At 45.4% G+C, this 20,855-nt stretch overlaps 2 protein-coding genes across 2 annotated transcripts in view; one reads left to right on the top strand and one right to left on the bottom strand.

The window, feature by feature from the left end:
- Positions 1 to 12,294, bottom strand: part of SMC6 (structural maintenance of chromosomes 6) — a 53,855-nt gene extending 41,561 nt beyond the window's left edge. Inside the window, exons 1-6 of the mRNA XM_066596995.1 lie at positions 12,175 to 12,294; positions 7,786 to 7,934; positions 5,588 to 5,705; positions 2,775 to 2,880; positions 1,339 to 1,475; positions 425 to 486 (exon numbers count right to left, since the gene is read on the bottom strand). Of these exons, the coding sequence (XP_066453092.1) occupies positions 425 to 486; positions 1,339 to 1,475; positions 2,775 to 2,880; positions 5,588 to 5,705; positions 7,786 to 7,899 (537 nt within the window). The 5' untranslated portion in view covers positions 7,900 to 7,934; positions 12,175 to 12,294. The remainder of the gene's footprint in view (positions 1 to 424; positions 487 to 1,338; positions 1,476 to 2,774; positions 2,881 to 5,587; positions 5,706 to 7,785; positions 7,935 to 12,174) is intronic.
- A 4,387-nt stretch (positions 12,295 to 16,681) lies between these two features.
- GEN1 (GEN1 Holliday junction 5' flap endonuclease) overlaps positions 16,682 to 20,855 on the top strand; it is a 41,842-nt gene continuing 37,668 nt past the window's right edge. The window contains exons 1-3 of the mRNA XM_066596982.1: positions 16,682 to 16,762; positions 17,111 to 17,247; positions 19,795 to 19,984. Coding sequence (XP_066453079.1) covers positions 19,824 to 19,984 — 161 coding nt within the window. The 5' untranslated portion in view covers positions 16,682 to 16,762; positions 17,111 to 17,247; positions 19,795 to 19,823. The remainder of the gene's footprint in view (positions 16,763 to 17,110; positions 17,248 to 19,794; positions 19,985 to 20,855) is intronic.

The following is a 20,855-nucleotide window of genomic DNA, read 5'->3' as shown; positions in this document are numbered from 1 at the left end:
TTGTTACTCCCGATTGCGTCAACACATCTAAGAAAATGAAGCAACTTTGCATTGTTTAGTGTATAGAGCTTCCAAAAATATGTCTCCATGGTTACAACCTGTAAGTGGAGGACTGATCCCACCAGTCTTCCACTTTTTGCTAATACATAGGCGATAGATTGGCAAGAAGTAGGCACTTTATTCTAAAGCACCGCTCACAAAATATAACTACCATCATGTCCTGAGACATACCTTGAAGCTTCTGGGCCCCAATGCAAAACCTGTAACAAGGACCCCAACTATAATGCTTTATTCATAGCACTCGGCTCCCTATATGGAGAAGAGAGGCTTTATGGGCCCCCTAAGGCTCCTGGGCCCGGGTGCAACCGCATCCCCTGTATCCCCTATAATTACACCCCTGACCGTGTCATTATATTCACATTACCTGTATGTTGAAATGGTCAAGCATGGCAGTAAGCTCTTCCTTCTTCGTGGAAACCAACGAGCCTTAAAAAGGAACCATTACAATGTTTGGTTTTAGGAAAGAAAACATTTTGGGAAAGATGTAGCAGAACTTTTACAAAGGAAAAAAGTGGAGTAGCTGTCAGAAACAACCAATCAGATTGCCTCTTACACTTTATAAAGGGTCTCTTCAAAATGAGGGTTGGTAAGATTAGATTTACCAGCAGTTTTTACCATTCTGATGAAGCACCTAATGCATTAGGCCTAAGGGTGCTTTCACACCTGTGTGGGGGATTCCGCTTCCCTGCTCCGGTTTGGGGAGCAGGAAAGGGGAATCCTTGTGGCCAAACAGCTTTGTGTCTGAACCGAACAGCGCCGGGCAGACACCATTGACTATAATGGGATCCGTCCAGCTTTTGGAAGGAAGAAAGAGCTGTGCACGCTCTCCACAGCTACAGACGGGCCCATAGGCTTTCTTTGTACCCATCTGGAGCTAGTGAGCCGAGGCAGCATTTCAATGATCAGTGTATGTGTCCACAGCCGGACCTCCAGCGATGAAATATTGTGACTTGTCTCTATGACGTGCTCGTTCAGTAATTGCCTCCTTGGCTTGAGATAAAGTATAAATAATATGGCCAGCAGGCAGCAGCATCATGAAGCAGCATGAGATGCCGGCCATGTGATAAGTATCACCGGGGAAGATGCCACTGAATAGGAGTTATCTACGGTCCATAAATGGAGCCAAAGGCTCCAAACAATCCGTGAAAGTTTTCAAGCTTGTTTGCTCGTTCATTGTCGGGCGAAGGAGTGTTCAGAGGAACGTTCAGGCTTAGTAATCGGCCCATATAAAAGGACCTGTAGGAGGGAACGTATGAGGTGTGCATTATCTGCACTTACCTGTGGAGCTCTTGAGTTTATAGCTGCGGCCGCCATCTGCTGTGAGGCGCTGCTGTACGATAACAGACTCTCCGTACACATCCGGTTTATATGCATCGTGTCCTCGGTTCCGCAGTTTGATGGAAATGTCAGCTGAACTGAAACCATAGCGAAGACATTTAACCCAAGACATTAGCCTTTAACAATGCGGTGAGTTTTAACCTTTATACTGTGAAGGACATATCATTGTGGTAACTGCAATAGGTTGTATGGAAAAAAAAATAAAAAATCAAATTTTTGTTTATTGCACCCTAGTGGACGATCTAGTGAACTACAAACCAACGAGAGAATTTTGCAGCAGATTTGACGCAGAATCTGTGCCAATTCCAGATCAAATCTGTGCCCCATTACCTTCAATAAAATTCTGCGCAACGGTCTATATAGTGCTGATTTTCCCCGCATGCAGATTTCCTATCCATGTGTAAATGAAGGGAAAAAAAAAAAAAAGAGGTAAGAGCAATCCTAATTCTTGCTGTAGATTCTACACTGGTGTGTCAAGAATGCTGCATGCGAATTTGCACATTGAAAACAGCCAGACTTGTGTGCGGATCCACGGGCCTACGCACGCATAGCTGCAGATTCCGAACGCAATTTTTAGAGGCAGAATCAGTGCTGAAAAATCTGCATCAGATTCTGTGTGGACACAAACCCTAGGGCTTATTCACACGGGCGAAAAGCTCACGCGAGATGCACCAAAATGAACCCCATTCTTTTGAATATACTTATTTAAATGAGCTATTTTTCCCCCCTCCTTGCAGCTTTACTACGCTGGGCTCCGACAGTCTTCCATGTAGTCCTCAGCGCCGAGAGAGCATTGTCTTCCTGGTAATGGGGCTTGAATACCCCACCTCTAGCAAAAGATTGCCATGATTGGTTAGGAACACCACCTCAGCCAATCAGAGCCGGCACTCGATGAACCAATCATAGCCATTCAATAATGTCCTTCATCGAATGGCTGTGGTTGGTTCATTGAGCGTCAGCTCTGAATGGCTGAGCCCCGAGGCTCGTAATCAAATCACAGCAATCTCTTGCTGGAGGCGGGGTAGTCAAACCGCATTACCAGAAAGAGAATGCTCCCTTAGCATTGAGGACTACACGGGAGACTGCTGGAGCACCGCAGCCCAGCGTGCCTGCTAGGCGAGTAGTGTTTATTTATCACGTAGTGTAGCTATGGCTTATATTTCAGCACAACCCCACCCCCACAAAAAAAAACAAAAAAACAGTCTACGGCTTATTATTGGGGTAGGTCTTATTTTCAGGGAAACACGGTAGAATTCCCCACATTACACAGCAATCTACAACAAGGTGCCATATTCAGTGTGACTGCGAATATGAAGAGCGAGGAAAAAACACGTGGAGACGTGCCAGACACATGCCTTACAGCAGGTGACACTTACCTCTGACCATTCTTCACAAATCCCTTGATTGAGGTACCTCTGTTTGTGATCGCAGCTTTTCCCCCCAGTCCTACGATAAGAGCTGTCAGAACCGCACTCTTGCCGCCTTAAAGAAATAAAAAAAAAATATAGAGAGAAAATATATATATATATATATTTATAAATAATCACAGCATGTGAAAAACATGCTTGTGTATCGCACTGCGTTTTTACAAGTTGCCAGAAGACAATGGATACGGATGCAACAAGTGTGAAAAAAAAATGTATATGCCCTATAATTGCACTTAATACATACGTGGTGAAAAATGTGCGATTTTGCACATCAAAATTTTGTATGCTCGTTTGATTTTACCCTTCAACCCCTTAATGACGCCGCCCCTTTCCCCCCACCCCTCATTTCCGTTCCCCCCCCCTTTTAAAAAAATCAGAAGAGATGGGGTACGGCACTCCCGTACATCGTTCGGGGGATTCAAATGCTGCTGTCAGAATAGTTACCTCTGTGTGCATAAAACGGTCTCTGTTGGTAAAACAATGAAGTAGCGTACTTTACTAAACATTTTGGTAAACATTTGGTCAACTCATGCCTTGATAAAGGTGGTACAAGCTTTTCCCATGCTTACCATGAAGAGTCATGGTAAGCGGGCTGCACTGTCTCTGCTGGGTGACCGAACCTTCTTTTCTGGCTGTAGTACATCCCTTCATGCTGCCCTTCTCTGGCACTGCGACGCGATGACACAGGAGGCATCAGCGCCACCGATCATAGATCAGAAAGTGGGGGATAAGCAGCACATGCGCAGTTCAATAGGGTCAGATGAACCACACATGCGCTGGGCCAGGATATGTGAAGCATGCACAGTCTTCTAGATCATCCATGCCACAGTTTCAGAGAGGGGCAGTTAATGGAGATCTAGTACAGCCAGAAGAAATGGTCCAGATAGCCCACCAGACACAGTCCAGTCACCGGACCGTCACCATGATTTTACATGTGGTGAGGATAAAGTTTATACCTCCTCCTCCTTCTTGTGGTTTTGTATGGTACAATCTGTCGTTGCTTTACATGTATAGCTGGTTTTCTGTGATGACAGGTTTCCCTAAAGCTTGACAGACTCCTGGGGACTTGAAGCGTTGCTGTGCTGTTACTTGTCTGCTTGCATCTGTGGAGGTCTGCTTGCATCTGTGGAGGTCTGCTTGCATCTGTGGAGGTCTGCTTGCATCTGTGGAGGTCTGCTTGCATCTGTGGAGGTCTGCTTGCATCTGTGGAGGTCTGCTTGCATCTGTGGAGGTCTGCTTGCATCTGTGGAGGTCTGCTTGCATCTGTGGAGGTCTGCTTGCATCTGTGGAGGTCTGCTTGCATCTGTGGAGGTCTGCTTGCATCTGTGGAGGTCTGCTTGCACCAATTTTCTGCCCTTTCGTCATTTTTTTAAATTGGATTTAACTTGGATCGATGGTTCCTGATCCTGTGGGCTTTGCATATTCACCGCCTCACTGAACTCAGTGCCAGGTTTGTGCTGCTCTTTGACTACAATTTCTATACAGGTTTCCTTAGGCCCAAAGTCCACGAGCAAATTTGATTTGTGGGAGATCCGCCAATCAAGCCCTCCATAGAGGAGCATGGGCGTCCGCAAATTGATTAAAGCATGTGGATTTGTTTTGTTGATCTTTTGGTCTGGAAAACAAATCGCAGCATGCTGCATTTTTGGGCGGTTTACACATGGACGGTTTCCATTGAAGTCAATGGAAGCCGTCCGATCTGCGGCACACCCACAGCTGACACTGTGGATGTGACGCGGACCCTGCGGATAAGCAGAATTTAAAATAAAAAACAAAACTGTACTGCGCATGTCCGACGGCAAGCCGTGATAACCATGCTCAGTATAGCGACCCCAGAAGTGGAGAGGTCTGTGCGGATGCCGGAATAACACAGGAACGCAGCGCTCACTGGCCGTGGGCAGGACTGGATTACATGTGGGATTTCCCGTACAGAATCCGACCAGGCTGTGGACATTGGGCCTCAAAGCAGGAGCAGCCATCCTCTGTGAGGTAATGTTCTGATATTTTGCTACACCGTATCATTGTTAAAAAAAAATGTAGCGACAGTGAGTTCCGATAGCTATAGTTGTTCTCAGTGAGAACCAAAACTCTCTGCTGTCCATCAGCATAAAGGTTAGCATTCATAGACAGCAAGCAGCCATCATACCAGTGAATAATTGAAGCTAAGTGACGTCAAAATGCAGAGTCTTCAATGTTGCGCTTTGACAGCGATGTATGTTCTCTTTCTGGCAGTTTCCAGCTGTGCGTCGCCCGTTGAAATGAATAGGCAGCGTTAGCAGCACTACTGAAAGTGTGGCACAACTTGGTGCCACGCTTTGGGGAGCACCAGCTGCACTTCCAAAAAAAAAAGTTATACTCACTGATGCTGCTGTCGTCAGGTCCCTGGCGCTGCTTTCTGGGGCTCAGGGCACTTGTCAAAGCATCTCTTGCTAGTGACGGGGTTTGAAGACCCCACCTCCAGCGATAGATTGCTCTAATTGGCTAATCCAGTGCCAATCAGAGCCAGCGTTAAAACACGGCCAAAGCACTGGCATAAAGCATGCCGGTGCTGCTTAAATCGCACTAAACGCAGCGTTTACTGCTAACGCTTGTGTGAGGGAGCCCTGAAAGTCCATGAACTGGTAAGCGCTTACCCCGCTGCCCTACTAGCAGAGGACGAGACACACACTGGATATCTGGCAGGAACCACGATGTATAAGTTGTTTTATAAGCAGACATCTATAACAGCCTGAACATACATGGATCTCTTCTATATCACTTACTGCCATTGTTCCCAACCACAAAGTTGACATTAGGTCCAAACTGGAACGGCCCGAGCATGGCATGACACATGAAGTTCTTCAAGGAGATGCTTTCGATGATCCCGACTTCAGCGGTACTCTATTAATACAAGATCAAGTTAGCACAGGAGGTTCATTTCATACAAAGCAGTCAGCTAATCAACATGCGGCCAAACTGTAACCAGCAGAATAGTGGAGAACGTCAGTAACAACGGGCCACGCGGTTTACTGCAATATTCCACAAATAAACCCCCGCCAATGGGGTAGATGGCCCGGCAAGACCAGAGAGACAAGACCTAGTTGTTACTGACTCTTCACTTTGGATAAAAGATGGAGGTGATGAGTGGATAGAGGGTCCATATGTCCTAATGAGAAGACTACTTTATAACAATGTGTACTAGGGGTTAATCATACTAGAGATGTCACATTTAACGTCTGATTATCATGCCCCAAAGTCACAAAACGTTCATTCCCCCTGCAAATCGGGCCGTGTAGAAGGACGAACGATCAGCCAACGAGCGAGCAAATGTTCGTTTATTGACTGATTGTGTCGTTTAGGTAAAGTCGGCTATATACCTCTCTGTGTAAAAGGGGAGACGCACATCTGATCAATGATGGCTGTCTGGTGATGAACGATCATATTAACAATCAGTCATCCCCATAGATTCTATTATCTGCCTGTGTACACAGAGGAACAAGTGTCTCATTGTCGGTCAGTGGTCATCAGCGTCGGCTCGTCTAAAAGGGCCCTGGCAGTAAAGGGCCTTTAAGGCCCAATGCACACAGGCAGATTTTTGCTGCCGAATCTGCGGCGGGCGCCTGGCTGCGGATTCTGCAGCATTGTAAAATGATTCTTCCACGCACAATAGCGGAAATCGCTTGCAATTTCTGCTTGCGGAGGAAGAATTGCAGCGTGTTCTATCTTTGTGCGGCACTGCAATGGAAGCCATCCAACACGCAGCGATTCTGAAATGTCAATTTTGAAAACGCAGCGGATCTGCAGCATTCCATGCACTGTGCATGTCCGCTGGACGGCACATCCACAAAACACAAGAGGAAATATCCGGACAGGTACGCAGGGGTCACTGTCCGGCACAGGGTCAAATTCCACTGTGGGATCCCGCATGCAGAATCCGACCCGGCCGTGTGCATTCAGCCTAAAGTGTGGTTTGTTGTGGATCTTGCCACCAATTCAGTGCCGATCTGCAACAGATTTCACCCTTTCAGAGTGAATTCCGCTGCAGATCAGCAAAGTGTGAACGTACCCTTAAAAGGGGTTGTCCAGGAAGCGCCCATTGGGATACACCAGGGTCGGAGCGGAATCGCTGCTCCGACCCCTGCATAGTGGCTGGCGCTCGTAATTGCAGGCTGGGCTCCCATTGATTTTAATGAGAGTGCGTTTGCAATTACAAGAGTCGGCCACTATATAGGGTCAGAGCAGCGATTCCGCCCCAATCCCGGTATACTCCAATGGGCGCTTCCTGGAGAATCCCTTTAAGGCATCATCATAAGGCCACTCATACACAAAAGTGTGTTTTACTCCTTTTTTGTGCTTGTTTGCCTGCGTTTTTACGGTGTATTTTTACACAGCAAGCTGATGATGTCACAACTACCCCCCCCCTCCCGGTCGCATAGTAACCTGCGTAAGAAAAGCAGTATTACGTGTAAGATTGCATATTTACTGTGGTTTTCTTAACGCAACCCATTCATTTCAATGGGTGATGTAGCACTGCAACGCAGAAAATAGAACGTGCAACGAGCAAATCTGCCCACTTTAAATATGCTGCACCTTACTCTGTGAATGGGGCATGGTCACTTCCCATTCCATGCTGCAGCGTCTGATACTGTCCGGACACAGCCCATTGACAAAAGGCAATGCCAAAATTGTGAATGTAGTCATTTATTAACAGGAGGAATAACAGAGGAACAGCATAAAGCAGAGTCTAAGACAAGACGTTCCAGAATGGTTACTTTACAAGTATTCAGTAAACCGCACATGGGGGCGGTGGGTCCTCTTTCGCCCGTGTTCTTAGATTCTCTGCATGTTAGTGAAGCGCACAGATTGCAATGGGGACAGCACTGCCCGCCGTTTCTAGGCTCACCGTTCCTTTAACTATTGTACAACGTATATGGGCGACTTTTGCATAGAGACGATAAAGGACACAAAGGCCTGTACTCACTGACTGAGAGCCCCCGTTCACGTAGGACGTACTGGCCTCCCGCTCGGCGCCCGCCCTCGCCTTCTTCTCAGGTACAGACGTGTTCAGCGGACTCGACTCCTTTCGTTTACCCATTGCTGGTTAAGCAAATAAAACCGCTATAGAAAAACCTGCCAATAATAACAAAAAGCACAAAGGAGTTACAGAAGTGCCGGTTGGTGAGGCACAAATACAGAGGCGGACGCTGCGGGTACAATCAGGTGATTAATATGCAAACCTCTGCACCCAGAGGAGGGGATCGAGTTCTTACTTACCGGTACAAGTCAATGGGCTCCGTCTGGCTCAGTGTCAGGACAGAACCGTTTGGCCGTGGGGATTCCCCATTCCTGCTCCCCAAATGGAGGAACCCCGATGCAAGTGTGCACTACCATTGCGAATCAGCTTTAAGCACACGCAAAAAAAAAGCCTTGTACACAGCGTAAAATGTTGTGTTAAGGCGTGCGCAGTTGTGCATACATCCGTGTAAAGGCGGCCTTAATGTATCGGATGTGCTTGGGGCCGGCTGGACGAGGGTTTGTAGGGGAGGTTTGACTATAGGGTGGAAATGTGTCTAAGGTCGCTTTCACTACTGCGATCGGCGCGGCGTTTTTAATGCTGCGATTTTCGAGCACGGTCTGTTCTAGTTTTGGTTTTCATGCTTACATGAAATGAATGATAATTAGAAGTGAAGGGATTTCCGGTCGCTGGCCGCATTTATACTGACTGATATCACTGGGCAACAAATGTCAAAAAACTCGTAACAAAACGTAATTGATGCGTTTCTGTAGAATTATAACCTGCTGATTCCACCGGTAACACTGAATAACAGCAGCGCGGCTCCGTTATTTAACCCCTTAGTGACCAAGCTTTTTTTTGTTTTAAAAAAAAATAAATCGTAACTCCTTTATTTATCCGCCGCCGTCGCTGTACGAGGGCTTGTTGTTTTTGCGGGACGAGTTGTATTTTTTAATGGTTCTCCCTAATGTTCTGAAAAACTTTTAAAGAGTTCTAAGTGGAGTAAAAGGAAGAAAAGAAAAAAAAAAAAGACATTCCGCTATCCTTCAGTGCGTCTGGTTTCTACAGCGCACAAACTGCAAGAATGACCTGATAACTTTATTCTATGGGTCGGTACGATTACTACAATACCAAACTTGTATCGTTTTTTTTTTTTGCTTTGCTGTACTAATTTTTTATTATTTTCTTCAGCGCGCAATAGCTTTTATTTTCCCGTCCACATAGTTGTGTCGGGGCTCATTTCTTGCGGGACGTCCTGTAGTTTGCATTAGCACCATTTTGGATTACACACAACTTTTAGATCAGCTTTAATTGCATTTTTTCTTAGAGTCGGACCGCATTTCTGGTGTTTTTAAATTTTGCTTGTTTTTACCGTGCGGGGTAAATAATGCCTTACTTTGATAGATCGGACTTTTACGGACGCGGCGATCCCAAATATGTATTTTTGTTTTATGATTTGGATTCTTTTTATCTAGTCTAACCGATGACCTGTAAATACACAGTTCATTAATTACAGCTTACTGGTGGACGATCCGCAGTGTTTACAGCATGTGGAAACATACCCTATATGTTACATAAACCTACCCCTATAGAGTTCAGTCAGTGGGCGGTGTGTAACAGCGATTGTAAAATAGTTGCGCGATCACTTTTTTTCTTTTTTATTAACAAGGTTAATGGCGAGCCGACTGGATTAATTGTATCGGCAATTGGATTACATTATTCCACACACCGTATACACTCGAGTATTAGCCGACCCGAGTATAAGCCGAGACAATAGGTTTTACCACAAAAAACTGGGAAAACTTATTGACTCGAGTATAAGCCGAGCTACACTTGAGTATATACTAGGTTAAAAAAACCCTCCCAGCCGGCGTCTGTGTCTGTGCGACAAGCTGCTGGAATTCTCCCTGCTATCATCCCCCGCTGACCTCTCTGCTTGGCTCTGTCAGAGCTTTGTAAGTAAGGGCTGTGATTGGATTGAGCGCCAGCCAATCACAGCTGGTGCTCGATCCAATCACAGCGCCTACTTAGACAGCACTGACAGCAGGGGATTTGAAAGCCGAGCAGGGAGATGACAGCGGGGAGAATTCTAAAGCAGCTTGATTGGCTGTGAATGATCGAGCACTGCCTGTGATTGGCTGAGGCTCGATCCAATCACAGCTCTTACTTACAAAGCACTGACGGCGAGGGATGACAGAGCCGAGCAAAGAGGACGGTGGGGGATGACAGCGGAGAGAATTCAAGCAGCCTGCGCACCGCCACCGGAGACACAGACACCGGCTGGGAGGCGAGTATGGAGGTTTTTTTTAAAGCCTTCCCTGACTCGAGTATAAGCCGAGGGGGGCTTTTTTAGCACAAAAAAAAAATGTTCTGAAAAACTAGGCTTATACTCAAGTATAAATGTAACTGGAAAACCTTACGTGGCAGAAAAAAAAACTGATATTATATTTGAATTCGGCGCACAAAAGTTACCATGAGACACCTGTCTGCTTATCGGTTACAAAAATCGTGTTGCACAGTGTATTCATTCAAATTTGAAAGATACTATTGGTAGCATTTGAGAATATATACAACTTTTTGATTGGATTTTTTACATTTTTTCTTGAAGACAAGAGTGACAAAAAAAAAAAAAAAGCGCAAGTCTGCCTTTTTTTTTTTTTATATACTACGTTCACCGTGTGGGGTAACTAATGCGTTACTTTGATAGATCGGACTTTTACAGTCGCAACAAAACTAAAATTCGGTTTTTTTGTCTTATTAGATTTTTTTATTATAAATATGGCAAAAGGGTTTTTTTTTTTAAACTTTTATTACCGGTTATTTTTTTTTGTAATAATTACTAAAAAAAACTTTGGAAACCTTTTTTTTTACTATTATTTTTTAGCATCCAGAGGGGACGAGAACTTACAATGCTTTGATCGCTCCTGGAGTATAATGTATTGCCATAGTATTACATCATGCTGCGATGTGACCACAGGCACGGCCTGATAGGCACTCTGCATTGGAAGCCCTGGGGCCTTTTAGAGTATTGATTGGGCCATTTAACCCTTTCCAATCCACTGTCTGACCTCTGAAGACATTATGATTTAAGGCTGTACAGCTCCGATGTTGGAAGACGTCCGTCTGGGTTCTCTTACTGTATATTGCCAGCCTCTCTGCTGTTGGAGCCTATCCAATGTGTCACCTCATGCAGTACTGGCTTTAGCCAGCAGATAGCGCCTTTGTATAATGGCAGAAAAAGAGTAAGCCCCCTAGGAAAACCAGTATACAAATTGGATTGGAAAGGGTTAAGGGGGTTAAGAGCTCTGATCAGCAGCGCGGCTCACCGGAGCAGTTGCGGGTGAGTGCAGGCTGTAAGAAACTACCGGCACTCATGTGTGGAGCGGGATCGCCCCGCAATCTCCCTTCATATACACCCCACAGCTGCAGGACATAACTGTACATCCTGTAGCATAAGGGGTTAAAAATATGTAAGCGGAACGGATGCGGATTCCGTATAAGTTTCTGTTGAAAAATTCCAACATCTGCACCTACCTTCACCCACCGCCCATACATCTATATGCCCCTGCCCTGCATCAGAAGCCTGGCATGGACAGCCTGGCACCTGCTCTAACAGCGGGGACCGATGAAACCGCAGATCCCCGCAGTGTAACCCTTTACATGCCACAGTCAGTGTGACAGCATCATGTAAACAGAGGAAGAGTACTCTCACCTACGGCGGTGTGATCCTTACCCAGAGGCTCTGCCAGCTACGGTGGCCTAGGAGGCTCAGCTTCAGTCTAATGAACTAATACACGACTGTACAAATGTGTATATAACCTTGGTGCCCTCGGAATCGTGCCGACCTTGAGAATAACATCACTTTATTTATTATTTCGCACACTGGACGCCCGAAAACCGAAATCCAGAAAACAAACAAATACTTTACTTCCCCAAAGTTAATAAAAGTTACATAATACATTATTTGGAACCAAAAATGACGCCATTATAAAGTACAACTCGCCCCGCAGCCCGCGGACGGTAAAAGTGGCAAAAAAAAAAAGTAAAAGTCATGTTTCAATTCCATTTTCAAAACCTCTGCTTGCTTGTCAGTGAATGGAAACCTTGTTGACAGCCGGCGACTGGAGGGTCTTGTGGGCGCAGTGCGGTGTGATGGGGTTCAGCAGCCTGTAAACAATGGCATTTCCATTCACTGACAGCAAGCAGAGATATTGGGAAGGGAGCCGTGGTAATTGGTCTCCATGTCTATGGGGGACACAGTGTACTCCTGCGGTGGGACAGAAGGCCCCCCTATATATCCTCAGCACCAGCCGCCCGTCCATGTAATAACCACATACGAAGTCCCGGGTCACTCACCGCCGCGCCCGGTAACCGTCTCATCCGCCGGCACCGTTGTCGCTAACTACCAGTTCAAACTCGCTCCACAGCGCAGGAAGCGGGATCACAAGCCCCGCCCATTCACCTACCACAAGAGCGGCCGCTCAGCCGGAAGGACGTCATCAGCGTTGCCAAGCAGCGACTGGTTGCTAGGGGGTGAACGTGATGTTCTCTCTCGGTCTCCAAATCAGGGAGCCATATTTCTGGAGTCCTAATAATGTCTCTGTGGGGAGAGTAGTACTTTGTACTCAGGAGCTGTAATCCTGCTGTACTGAATAGAGCAGAGAGCTATATGGAGAGGTGTCAGCCATAATGACATTCCAAAGTGGCTTCAAATTTGAGCAATTTCCATAAGTGGATACTAAATTTACAAATCAATGTTGAAACACAATTGGCTGAGCCACCAATGTTCGCCATTCTGTCAGATTTCACGGAAAGAATAGTGCAGCGCGCTGCGGTATTCTAGCCGTTAAAAAGTTAAGAACCCAGATGGACCCTTGTTGATTGATATAAATGTTCATTTTTTTCTTATAAAGAAGGTCTGCAGCATCTGAGGTCTGCATCCTGATGTTCTGCAGCATCTGAGGTCTGCATCCTGATATTCTGCAGCAGCGGAGGTCTGCAGACCTTGTGATGTTCTGCAGCATCTAGGGTCTACATCGTGATGTTCTGCAGCATCTGAGGTCTGCATCGTGATGTTCTGCAGCAACTGAGGTCTGCAGAGCTTGTGATGTTCTGCAGCATCTGAGGTCTGCATCGTGATGTTCTGCAGCATCTGAAGTCTGCAAACCTTGTGATGTTTTGCAGCATCTGAGGTCTACATTGTGATGTTCTGCAGCATCTGAGGTCTACATCGTGATGTTCTACAGCATCTGAAGTCTGCAAACCTTGTGATGTTCTGCAGCATCTGAGGTCTACATCGTGATGTTCCGCAGCATCTGAGGTCTACAAACCTTGTGATGTTCTGCAGCATCTGAGGTCTACATCGTGATGTTCCGCAGCATCTGAGGTCTACAAACCTTGTGATGTTCTGCAGCATATGGGGCAAAAGTTGTATAGACTGCAGCTCATTAAAAAAAACCTTTCAGACTACATTCACACGGGTGAGCGCCATATCAGCCCGAGAAACCCGTCCCGTTATCGCGCTTGTCAACGTGCGTTTTACCTGCAGATGTGAAACGTTTTTCATGCAAAAATGCCTCAGTTCTGTTGAAAACAAGACATGCAGCGATTTCTTTAACTCGCAGCAACGCTGTGATAGAGAGCATCGCTCAGGCGTATGACTCCATTCAAAAGAATGCAGTTCAAGTTCACGCGATTTTTCTGCATCTGGCAGCGCACAAAACTTGCGTGAGATTCGCGCTCGTGTGAATGTGGCCTCACGGACCCGGTGGTTTTGGTGCAGAATTTTTCTTTTTGGATTTCAATACTGAATAAAAATGGCTGACATAATGAATAAAAATAAAACTTCTCTGCCTGCGGCGCTTGGCTCGCCCCCTTCCCATCACCTGAAAACCTGCCCCTCTGTCCTTGGTGAGTTCGCCAGCTCTGCTCGCTGGAGATGTCCTGCGTTCCATCACAATGGGCAAGCGCCGTTCTGAACGATCAGGCGCATGGGCGGTGACTGCTTCTCAGCCGCACTGATGTCACCATATACGTGCCTGATCGCTCAGAGCAGTGCATGCGCATTGCGGAGGAACGCAGGGCGCTACGAAGGATGGAATGGGGCAGTTTTCAGGCAATAGGAAGAAAACGAGACAAAGGTGGACCGCCCTTATTTTAGTGATACAATCTGCTCGTATCACTAAAATTAGTTGACAGACTTCCTTTAAAGGGTCACTCCGGCGAAAACACATTTTTTCGTCCCTGCACTCTGGAGGTCTCCTCTGTGTATTGCAGGCACTTCCCTGCAGTGCAGCCCCCTGTCTGATGCTTATCAGGCACCATCTTCAGTGCTTACACAGATGGGAGCGTTTTTCTCCCATTATGCGGCCACATAACGAGACGAAACAAAACCAGAATCCCGCTTTTCCCTATCAGGATTCTCGCGTGTTAATACTACGCGTGAGAAAAGATAGGACTTCCTATAGCGCGGAGTTTGCATAGTCAAAAAAAAAAAACAATTGATGTGATAATATGCTTTGTAGCAACCAGCGTATTAGCATATGTGCCCGTGCGTTTAAGCCCACAGAGTGGGATTTTTTTGCTTTGAGTTTCACATCAATCCCATGATGCATCAGCACTAGCTAGAGGCTATACCGTTTCTGCCTGCTGGGGGGACAGTTTAATTATTATTTTTTACTATAGTCACCTAAATAAGCTACATAAGTATACAGCCAAGAGAATGAGCTGTCATCTCCTCTATTATACCTGTCTGACAGGAGCCTCCAATCATCATCAGTAATTGTGATAGGAGTGTCTGTCTCCCTCCTCTAGGCAGTTTCTGCGGTAGATCCATGTAACAGCATCACACAGACTCAGAAATTGACTAGGAAATGAATACATAACCCCAAGTAAATATGAGCTTGTCATATCTAACATCACATGACCATCTGAGGAGTCTCAGACAGAAAAGAATAACTATCCAAGAGTCACTTATATATACTGGGGGGATAACTACATAATGCATCAACAACATTAATGAGAGTGTTCCTTTAAGGGCTCCTGTCCACCGGCAATTTTTCACCGGCGATAATCCGGCTATGGAAAGCGCAGCCACCCTGTCCCGAGTGGAGAATCATAGTGATTCTCTGCTCGCGGCTGGCAAATCTCAGCACGCTGCGATTTGCCGCGATTCTCCGCGGTGAGCCTATCTATCAGAAAGGCCCACCACAGAGATCCGTCAGATGGCTCCTGCTCCCCGGCAGCATTTCCCATGGCGAAGATCCACCGCGGGATATCGCAACGCCCATTGATAGTCAGCCTAAGAGAATATTCACACAGGACGGCGATTCTGTTTAATTACCTCAGCGGCAAAAATTTCGCAGCCAAAACATCCGTTAGTGCAGATTGTGACTCGAAATCGGCTGGGTGAAATATTGCGCTGAGAGTGCGAAGAATTGGCGAGGAGGAGCGCTGCAGACATGTCGAGTCAAACTCCATGTAAATGGTTCCTTTTGTGGAAGTGCTGCGTATATTTTTCTGCTGCGGCATTTCTGCTACGTGTGAACGCACCCCTAGCATGGTAAAAAAAAAGTGGCATGCGACTGCGATGAGTTTTTTTTCCGACTCTCATAGGAAAGAAGGGGCAATTCTTGAACAAGAATCCCCCAAGAATAGGACAGGCCGCCATTTTTAAATCTCTGATTACCGGCTGAAGAGAATAACCTGTGTGAATTACCCTACTGGAATTAATGGGCTCTTTTCACGTGCCAGGTCCACACGTCTCGCAAGCGAAAACACCTTGCGTGTGAAAATCGTTCTTGAGAATACACCCCGGAGCGATGACAAACTGAGTGCTCATATGATACCGCCGCGGGCCGTATGCCGATCGTTGTAACAATTCTCACCCAGTAAATACACATGCCCTGGAAGAACATTGTCAGGGCTCATTCACAAGAGCATTACACACGCGGTGCACGGCCGTGTGACACGCGGTGAATGAAATCAATGAAGGTATGTGGCTTTTCATTCATCCATTCACATTAGTGTGCAAAGACTGCGGGGAGATTGGCGCGTGAAAAAGATGGCAGCAAGCTCTATTTTACCGCGTATCACACAGGGACAGCCCTTTACTTTTCTATGGGTACAGTATGCAAAGATGCCCATACGCCGTATATTGCGTATGAGTGACGATACGAACGCCGCTATAAAAAACGAGCAGGGAATAAAAACAAAAAAAAGAAACAAGTCACACTGCGCATGACCGCACAATGCACATTCTCTGCCCATATGTGGCGATAGAGGGCTCACACAGGTGGTGAGCTACATATACACACACACATATATATATATATGTGTGTGTGTGTATATATATATATATATATATATATATATATGTATATATATATATGTGTGTGTGTGTATATATATATATATATATATATATATATATATATATTATATATACACACACACACATAGATTTATGTATATATACATATTTATTTGTGTATATATATGAGTATATATATACAAATATATATATATATATGATGAGTATATATATATATACTCATCCTATTCTCTCAATGTATCCATACATATATATTTCTAAATATCGCACCATATACTTCACTTGACTGTGTGATACAAGGGTCTCTGATCAGTATACATGTACCACTATGGTCTGCACAGTCCCGGCTGTAAGGAGACCTTCTATATCTGCAGGAACTGCAGCCATGGAATCTAATAGAGCTGTTTCACATTACGTCACTTCTGTCATGTGACTGCAGCCACGGAATCTAATAGAGCGGTTTCACCTTACGTCACTTCCGTCAAGTTCTGTAGCCGGAAGTGAAGCCGTTTTACGATTTAAATTAGTATGGCGGGAATCGCGCTGTCGACAGTGATGACAATGCCGGGGAAGGGCTGGGGACGGTTTTAGGGCTCACACTGTCATCTGTAGGTGAGATCATGATGTAGCTGAGAAGATGTGTAGGAGCGAAAGCCATATGATTTACAAACATTGACATGTAGCGTGTATGTATATATATATATATATATGCAGGGGATGAGTGGGTTAATAAGTGCTGATGAGGCTGATTTACATATTTGATTACACAGGAATGCAACATTCGATTAACTATAGGGGTCATTCACACAAGCGTATTTGTGCAGCATATTACGTCCACAATATGCAGTGAATAGAACCCATTGATTTCATTGGGTTGGATCCCTTGCAATCAATGGGCGTGTGTAAATATGTATGAAATATGCAGTAAACCAATGCGATTTTGTGTTTTCCATTTTGCAGCAGTAAATACGCTGCGTATTTGGGCAAGTAAAAAGACTGCAGTGAGGCAGAAAAGCGTATTCACAGACCGAAATACGCATACGCCCATGTGAATGCACGCTAAAGATCTAGATCCAATCTTGCATCCATCCTGGACGGTAAGTGAAGCTCCTCCCCTGGGGGAGGGGTCTATCTTAGGAAACTCCCTGGGTAGCAATTCCCTAACATAGTCAGGTTACTAGAATCAGGCCAGTGTCAGTCGAGCGTATTGTAATGCGGACGGGTCACAGATGACACCACAACCGTACGTCATCAGTGTTTCATCGCTATTTGATCTTTGGTCCTCCGTATATTTTATATTCTACTGGGCAAATACCGATCCGTATTCACCCAATAAAAGAGAGGCTACAAATACGGAGGCACAAACGCCAAAAAAAGAAATAAAAAACAGCCGCGAAGAATACAGATGTGAATAGATACAGAGATTCACATGAGCTCCTTAATACGGTCCGCAAAACAGACCAACAGCGGAGGTAAAGTCTGCTAAAGTCTGCCCGTCTGAAGGAGGCTCTGAAAGTGTAACCGCATTTTAATTTTTTTTTCCTAAAATGTACAGAATAGGCCGCAGCAACCCGTCCTGAACTTGTATCAACGCTCATATCCTGGGCGCTAGAGGTTCGGGATCGTAATGCTTGCAGCCTCTGATTGGCCGTAGCAGTCACCTGACTTCTGCTGGACGTACACACTGGGAGTTGCTCAGCTGTGGCTCCAGCGGCTGAAGAGAGGGGAGTATAGTCTTTTTTTATTTTATTTTTTAAATTATTTTATGTCGAGCCTGTCAGAGAAGTTTCTGTTTGTAGCGACAAACCCCCTTTAAGGGTATGTCTATATGTTGCTGATTTTGATGGCGATTTGTAGCAGATTTCACTCTTTCAATTGGAAGGGCGAAAACTGCTGCAGATTTGCGCCAAAATCGGCAACCAATCAGTGGCATGTAAACGTACCCTTAGTCTGCTTTATATTTCATTGGTTTTCATGCATAGAGCTGTTTTACCTTAGAACTATTCTGCCTCCCGCACCCTAATGATCTGTCCCGCGCTTTTTTGAAATTAGGCTGCATTTATGTTACAGTTTTTTTTTTTTTTTTTGCTGTGGTTCAAAAGTGTAGCAAAAAACGCCAGGTGTGAACGCAGTACTGTTCTGCTTCCTCTCACCTGTACCCCATAAATGTGTAAGGCCGGCTACAGACAAGCGTATTGGATGCAACACTCTCGTCTATGGCTGGCCTTAGGAGAAGCTGTTCTGTGCTGACAGCTTCTCCTCTTCAGTGTCCATGCTGGATCCCATGCACTGTCAGTGCATGCGATGTATGTTACAATCTGATGAGAGTGCGCTGGGAACGGCGTGCTATGAAGAGGAGAAGCTGTAGGCACAGAATGCCTTCTGCTTACACAGTGGGGGGTCAGATCAGCAGGAGGCAGGGCAGGTCTAGAACAGCTCTAGGTATGTGAACCAATGAAATATAAAGCCTATGTTATAATATGGACACCTGCTGCGCCTGCACTCACTAGAGAGAACAGTCAGACGGGAGCTCCCTGCTCGGCTATGCAGTGAGCTGCAGACTGATTTCTCTAGCAGTGATTTCCATCTAAATAGGGGTTTTCTATGCAGAATGTACAGAATAGGCCAATTAAACATCTTGTAAAAATGCTTATAATTGCCCATTCTATACTTTTTTTTTTTTTTAATAAAAAGTCCGGTTACTCTAGAACTCCTGTCAGGAGCAGAGGGCTTTGTTTTTGTCTTTATTTTTCTCATCCCCCGTTCAAAGAGCCATATCATCAGGTTTTTTTTTCTCCTTTGACATAGCCATACGAGGGCTTTTTTTTTTTTTTTTTAATGCTACCAGTATGGAAAAACTTTCACAACATTTTTAAGTGGGGAGAAATTAGAAAATAAAAATGCGGTTATGCTATTTGGGGGGGTTGTTGGTTTTTGCAGTGTTCACAGTGCAGTAAAAATGACATGGACTTGGTTCTGTAGGTCAGTATGATTACTGTAATACCAAATTTCGTTAATTTTTTTTTTTTTTAAGAAAAACATTAAGAAAGAAAAATTGCCAAAACATTTTGGAAACAAAAATTGCTTTCCATCATTGAGACCTGTAACTTTTTTTTAATTTTTTTTTTTATTTGCAACACCCCCACACACACCCATTGTAGAAACATTAACCCCTCTAAGACCATTGTTATATATAAACCGCAACTTTTTAATTTTTCTGTGAACAGATCTGTCCGAGGGCTTGTTGTTTTTTTGCGGGATGACTTGTATCTTTGTAATGGTAATATTTAATATACTGAAAAACTTTTAAACATTGAAGGGGTTGTACCAAGGTGACAAGTTTTCCTTTATCGACAGAATAGAGGATAACTTGCTGATTGCTTCTGAGATCCCTGTCGATTTCAAGAGCAGGGGTCTAATATCCCCCTTTGCCTGTCCTTGTGGGGGTCATTTCTCACCCCGTAGTGACATCACAATAAATGGAATGTTGGCTGAACATGCGCAGTTGGCACTCCATTGGTTTCAATGGGGCTGATGGAAATGCCTGTGGATGACGGATAACTTATAATTTTGGTATAACCCCTTTAAGTGGGGTGAAATGAGTTGCGGTTCAAAGTGTGATACTTCTTGCCCTTTATGTTTAGGGGTCTCTGTGTGAACGTAGCCGAGCACAATGGGGGTCCACGAGCTGTGGCAGATTCTGGAGCCGGTCAAGAAGCACGTCTCGTTACAAAGTCTCAGCGGGAAGACTCTCGCCGTGGATTTGAGTATTTGGGTTTGTGAAGCGCAGTCCGTTAAGCAGATGATCGGGGTTGTAACTAAACCTCATCTCAGGTGAGTGTCTAAAGATCTAGAAGCCTAAGGGTCCTTTAGGATGAACTGATTCTTGAGTAAGTGACGTTGTTGCTCTCGCAGGCTGTTTAGTCGCTCAGCCTTAGGGCTCTTTCACGCAGTCGCATGGATGAGAGAAAGCCGCACCCAAGTCGTGGTTAAATCTCCGTTTTCTCGCCCATTCAGACAGCAGGGCTGCGGTGTAAATACGCCGCACCCCGGAATTCCATCGGCCGGAGGGGAATAGACTTTAGTGCCCCTCCCTTTGCTGACTGATTGCGGCAATAGAAGCCTATAGGAGCTGCTGGGAGGGGGACGGACTCTAGCAGCACGAGTCGGGCTAAACTACCTCCACCTCCCTCCCCAGCCTATGGGAGCAGCCAGCAAGAGGAGGAACTTTAGCAATGCGAGCCGCTGCTAAACTCCCTCCCCCTCCCTTTTTCTGACGGCTCTCATAGGAGTCTATGGGAACCGGCTACGCGTTCTGAAAAAAGATAGGACAAGTCCTATCTTTTCCGGATGCGCGTAAAAGCGGGCGGCCGGAATGCGCACCGTATGCGCTAACTTTTCCAGCTGATCTTAAACACCGGAAAATCGCCCATCTGAACGGATGCATTGGAATTCAATGCTTCAGCTGGTCGCGATTTTTAATGGGGGTTTTATCGCGACAAAATATCTGCAATAAAACGTTCGTGTGAAAGAAGCCTTATACAGTGAATGAGAAGGACTGAACAATCAGCTTTTCAACCAAACTACCCTGTTTCCCCGAAAATAAGCCCTACCCTAATATTTTGGGATTTTCGAGGAGGCTTGAAATATAAGCCCTACCTCAAAAGTAAGCCATGGCTGCGTTACATAAAAAAGAAAAAAAAAA

Source organism: Eleutherodactylus coqui, chromosome 1, assembly GCF_035609145.1.
Source record: "Eleutherodactylus coqui strain aEleCoq1 chromosome 1, aEleCoq1.hap1, whole genome shotgun sequence".
NCBI lineage: Eukaryota > Metazoa > Chordata > Amphibia > Anura > Eleutherodactylidae > Eleutherodactylus > Eleutherodactylus coqui.
Note: the sequence above shows the minus strand (reverse complement) of the source record. Positions and strands in the feature narration are given on the sequence as shown.